This window comes from Cicer arietinum, chromosome 5 (assembly GCF_000331145.2).
Source record: "Cicer arietinum cultivar CDC Frontier isolate Library 1 chromosome 5, Cicar.CDCFrontier_v2.0, whole genome shotgun sequence".
In the NCBI taxonomy this organism is placed as follows: Eukaryota; Viridiplantae; Streptophyta; class Magnoliopsida; order Fabales; family Fabaceae; genus Cicer; species Cicer arietinum.
Window position 1 is genome coordinate 54,474,713 of NC_021164.2, and position 5,273 is coordinate 54,479,985.

A 5,273-nucleotide genomic window follows, 5' to 3' on the forward strand; every position below is an offset into this window, starting at 1 on the left:
TTATCAAGAATGGAAGACAGTGGTTGCATTCCTAATGTTGTAAGTTATGAAACAATTGTCAATTATCTTTTTCAAAAAGGTGAGACAAATAAGGCAGAGAACCTTCTACGTGAAATGATTGCTAAAGGTCTACTACTATAAGAGTAAAACTTGGTAACATTCTTTCTAGTTATACATTGTTTTTTTCAGCATATAATCACTCTTGTTAATTTTAGAGTAGACGGAAAATGGTGCATCTTCCTCTGTGAAGATAGAGGGAGAGTAACTTCTCAAGTTAAGTGAATTGTGGACTTTGAATTTTGTTAAGGCCTTCAAGAGTGTACCTCATTTCCTTTTTTGTTGACTTCTTTTAATCCCTTCCTGAAAAAGATCATAGCTCCACGTGGGCCACGAAGTGACTTGTGAGTTGTGGTTGTCACTACATCTGCATAATCAAAAGGTGAAGGAATAACACCAGTTGCAACCAATCCACTGATGTGTGCCATATCTGCTAACAGCACAGCTTTCTGTTTATCGCACACCTGTTGTAAGTTGGATTGTGTTTCATGAGTTCAACTTAGGGTGTTTCAGATAACCTTTCAAATTAAAAACTCTAAGAACGACAATCTATTTATCTATAGAAAATAATTTTGTACTATTTATACATTACCTTGCGTATGCGTGCATAATCATACAGACGTGCATAGGCACTAGCACCGGCAACTATTAATTTTGGCCTGAAGAGTGTAGCTGATTTCTCAAGCTGCATTTTAAAGTTGTTCAATTAATAAAAAGATTGAGCTGACACAAAAGTGGTACATGAATAAATTATGATCTTAAGGAGCAAGAATTGAATAATATGCTTCCTAAATAAGAACTTGCTAAACTTGGGGCAAAATGAGTTTGAAGAATTTTAGATTGCCCATCGAACATCAGTTATTAACAATAATTTGCGATGAGGTAGGGAAATATAAATTCTTCAGTTTATCACCACATGCATATCATGTGAAATTTTTCATCCTAACTTTACTTATTTGAGTAAGATAAAGCTAATTGTGTTTAAAAGATTAATTTTGAAATGACGATTATTTCCAAAAGGATCACCAATATGATAAAAGAAACTGCAAACATACCTGGTCATAGTCAATGTATCCTGTGCTTTCATCCAACCTATAAGGCATTGTCTCAAAAAATATAGAGACTGCAGATATCTTTTTGGTGTCGGTCTGCATAGTGAATATAGTAAGTCAGTAACTAATAATTAACAATGTGAGCTAACAGCAAAACAATATTGTCAAGAATTCATGATCATAAGCCATTCCATCCATACATCTATTGTAGAATTCACTATAACAGGAAATGAAAGATGGAAATTGATAATACCTGGTATCCATGAGAAAGATGTCCTCCGTGAGGGAGATCAAGTGCCATGATTCTATCATGAGGTTTCAGCAATGCGGTGTAAACTTGAAAGTTTGAAGGTGAACCAGACAGAGGCTGCACGTTCACTGCAAATTAGGGGTAACAAAGATGAGCAAACTTCAATTCTAATATATTTAAAAAATCCATTCACCCTCAAAAAAGCTTGTGGGAAAAGATTGTTTCAAATTCTAACAAGCAAAGTCCATGACAGACTTCAATCCTTAGCACATTCATTGCTGATTTATTATAATTCTTGAATACGTAAGATCACGCAAGAGCTTAAGTGAAGCCTGAACAAGTGATATCATACTTGTATGAGAAGAATAAATCGAAAAAGCAACTACCAAGTACTAACCATGATTTAAAGAGAAAAGAGAAAATATAGTACAATCTTGCCATATCTGTTTCTTACTGATATATTTGTCTTGTGTTCTTACCTCCCCATTTAGCAGGATCCAACCGAAATGCTTCAAGGGCACGCTTCTGGCATAGTGTTTCTGCCATGTCAATGTACCTGCAATAAGAAAGATCAACAACCTTTGAATTGGATCCAATGTGGTACTTAAAGAATAAAATCCAAAATGATTACTCTATATTTATTCATTGGCGTCCATGAATTATTAAAGACAAGTATACACATCAAGTAATGGAATGACATACTCATTTCCTCCATAATATCTTGCTCCAGGATAACCTTCACTGTATTTGTTTGTCATGATAGATCCAACAGCTTGCATAACAGATAAAGATGTGAAATTTTCTGAGGGTATCAGTTCCAGCCCCTTCACAAGTGTCGGTGCTACGTAGATCACCAGAAGCATCAAATCCATGAGTATTTTGCATGTAACGCGAAAATATAATAATAATGAATGAATGATAATATTATGATGATAAGTAATTAAAAAATAATGAGCATACCGTAACACGTGAATTCTCTTTGTCGTAGATAGCTTCATCAGGCAAAGAGGACTAAATGTAAAAGAGAGATAAGATTAATGAAGTAAAAGAAAGAATGATGAATGAGAATAGAATTGAAAAGAAGAGGGAGAAGTGTATGTGTGACCTTGTAGTAAACACTAAACAGAGGTTGAACTGAAGAGAGGACGTGAAGATTTGTTGATGGAAGAGGAAGAAAGTCTACGAAGCGCCATTGCCATTGCCATCTTTCAGAATAGAGATAGGCCAATGTGTGTGTATGAGGAGATACAAAGAGTTTCTTCAATTATACTTTTTCTTTCATTTTTTTTTGTCCAATAAAATTAAGATTTTCTGTCCAATAATAATAACTCATGTAGGGATATAAATTTTACTTTTTTTTTAAAGGATATGGATATAAATTTGTATTTATTTAGTATTTGCAATAGTAGTATGGTATCGTATATATGAGAGAACTTGAGATTATTAAAGCCATTTTCTATGATAAAGAAAAAAATTATTAAATTAAATAACATTTGTTTATACAAAAAATTAAAGTTTATTGTTTTTGGCAATTATAAATCTATAACTTATGTTTGTAAATTTTGACTTAACCCGACCAATTTCGATATTTTATGATTTTATATGTGAGTTTCAAGTAATGTTCGTTGGTCGATTTAAAAAAAAAAATCTATAATCTATATCTTGGGATATATTTTTTTGTTGTTTAAAAATATTCTCAACAAATGTGCAATTAAGTTAGTAAATTAGATTTGAGTTACTCGATGATGGCTTATTCTGTTTAATAACTTAATATAAAAGATGAATTTTATTAACCAATCGTCAAATCAATAATTCTTATTGAATAGATCAATTCCATAAACTTTTATAAAATTTTAAAATTATTTGATACTTTACTAAATAATTTCAAATGAATGTATGATAAACTTTTGAAAAATATAAACAATATATTGATAGCTAGATTACATAGTTATGAATTTCATATTTATATAATTTTTTGTAAATTTGATCATTAATATATTATTTCAATAATAAATTTTAACATCAATAAAATTTAGCATTTATATTGAATTATTAAACGAAATAATTTATCATGTAGTTACTCCTAGAGTCTAATGGAACCCTACCAAGTAATTTTGGAGTTACTTTTTCATTTTAATTTTACCATTTGTTTAAAATTTCAAACTCCTTTGTTCGATTAAATAGTTATTTTTTTTTAAATATATATATATATAACCAAATTTTCTTGTAATTTTTTTATTTCAATATCTTACATTTTTTATTTGTGATTATCTTTCATCGTAAATCACATAATTGAATTTTTAAAATAATGTTATTAAATTTTGTAACCTCTAGTTTTTATGAATAAAAGTCGACACATAGACACATAGTTATAATAATAATTATATGAAATTGCTGAATGAAAAATGAGATAGCAACTACAAGAGTATTGAAAAAGTTGAGAACAGGGCTTTTCCTTAAAAAAGAAATTCAAATTCTTTTTAGTATGAGGTACTATATGTCTGCCATACTAAGGAATTAGTATGAGATATGATTATGGTAGGTTCTAAACAAAAGCTAAAAATTATACAAAACATAATCATTTTTAATTTTCAGTATAATTTTAATTACTTTTTAATTGTATTCTATAAATAATATTATGTGTATTATTGTCAAGTTATTATTCTCCACTTTATAAATATAATATACAAATTATTAACAAATATAATTTATTAAAATCATTGTTCTTTTGTTTATCATTTTTTATTTATTTTAATTTATATAAAATAATCAAATACAATAATCATTATTAATCGAATAAAGTATTATTTTCCAATCCCTTATAGATTTATTTTGAGAGTTTATAAAATGACAAACTCACATACACTACAAGAAATTGAACGTTTAGCGACAGTGCAAATCTGTAGGTAAACGTATAAAAACCGTAGGGATAACCAAAATTACCTATACCGACGGCGATTTTTTTCGTGGTATATAATCGCCCAATGCCTACGAAATTTCCCCGTGGCTATAGGATATAGTGACAAAATGTTTTTCGTTGTTGTAAATATTTGATTTTTACCTACGAAAATTTCACTGTTGGTATATGGTTAAGCCATAATTTTTAAAAGTTATACCTACAGTTTTGATTATGTTGCTATACATTTAAGTGACAACTTCTTTCTGTTGGTATATGTTTTAACGTAACAAATTTGCTATAAATATTATTCTTTTGTTATCTATAAAAATTATATAATAATTTACAATTTTATTTTATAAAATTAACCAAATATAAATACACAATAAAATATATATAAAGAGTCAAAATAAAATAAAAGGTGTTCATCGTATATATTAAAAATTTACATAAAAGTCTTACAACGATAAACCAATAGTTAAACAATGTTCACCATAGTGCAGTGTAGAATATTTTTACTTAGTAGTGGAAAACATTATCTTACTAACATTTAAAATAGACATATTATGTCATACATAACAATCTCAAAAAACATTAAGAAATTGAGTCCACTAAATTGCCAAGATTCCACCTTCAACAACAAAATAGCTTTAAATCTTCACCTACAATCAATAAAATAACAAATGAATAAATACACGATTCAATATAAAAAATATTACTAATAAAACAAAGAAAATATTAATGATTTTAATCAAAATTAACTAATACTATCTAATTACCCTTTTCATTATTTTCATTGTTGTTTGGACTAAGTGAATTCAAATGGTTTTGAGCACTACATTCACCTGCTGGGGGCATACCTATTTGTTCTACAATCTTCCTAATCTGGGGTTCAAAACTCATGTCCAGCATCCTAGCTGCCTCATCTAAGACCAGATACCTATTCTTCTGCAGTGAAACTAGCTCTTTCCAACAAATCTACTAGTCTTCCTGGAGTTGAAACAAGAATGTCCACCCC

At 29.0% G+C, this 5,273-nt stretch overlaps 1 protein-coding gene and 1 long non-coding RNA gene across 2 annotated transcripts; both read right to left on the reverse strand.

The window, feature by feature from the left end:
- Positions 1-23: 23 nt before the first annotated feature.
- On the reverse strand, positions 24-2,231 carry LOC101505991 (serine hydroxymethyltransferase, mitochondrial-like). Its single transcript, XM_012712236.3, has 6 exons — positions 2,062-2,231; positions 1,839-1,915; positions 1,363-1,487; positions 1,113-1,205; positions 650-742; positions 24-521 (listed from the first exon to the last, which is right to left on the reverse strand). The coding sequence occupies exons 1-6, from the start codon at positions 2,229-2,231 to the stop codon at positions 312-314; spliced, it is 768 nt and encodes a 255-aa protein (XP_012567690.1). The 3' UTR covers positions 24-311.
- A 2,434-nt stretch (positions 2,232-4,665) lies between these two features.
- LOC140920565 (uncharacterized) lies at positions 4,666-5,267 on the reverse strand. Its single transcript, XR_012163265.1, has 2 exons — positions 5,035-5,267; positions 4,666-4,917 (listed from the first exon to the last, which is right to left on the reverse strand). It is a non-coding gene; the product is annotated as an uncharacterized lncRNA (long non-coding RNA).
- Between the last annotated feature and the right edge of the window lie 6 nt (positions 5,268-5,273).

Bases quoted from the DNA above. Each gene is read 5' to 3' on its own strand.
- LOC101505991 (XM_012712236.3), bottom strand. From the start codon at position 2,231: ATGGATTTGATGCTTCTGGTGATCTACGTAGCACCGACACTTGTGAAG. The intron at 1,206-1,362 runs GTATTATCAATT...TTCACTATGCAG, and splicing joins ATCTTTCTCATGGATACCAG to ACCGACACCAAAAAGATATC. The intron at 743-1,112 runs GTATGTTTGCAG...TTTAAAATGCAG, and splicing joins GATACATTGACTATGACCAG to CTTGAGAAATCAGCTACACT.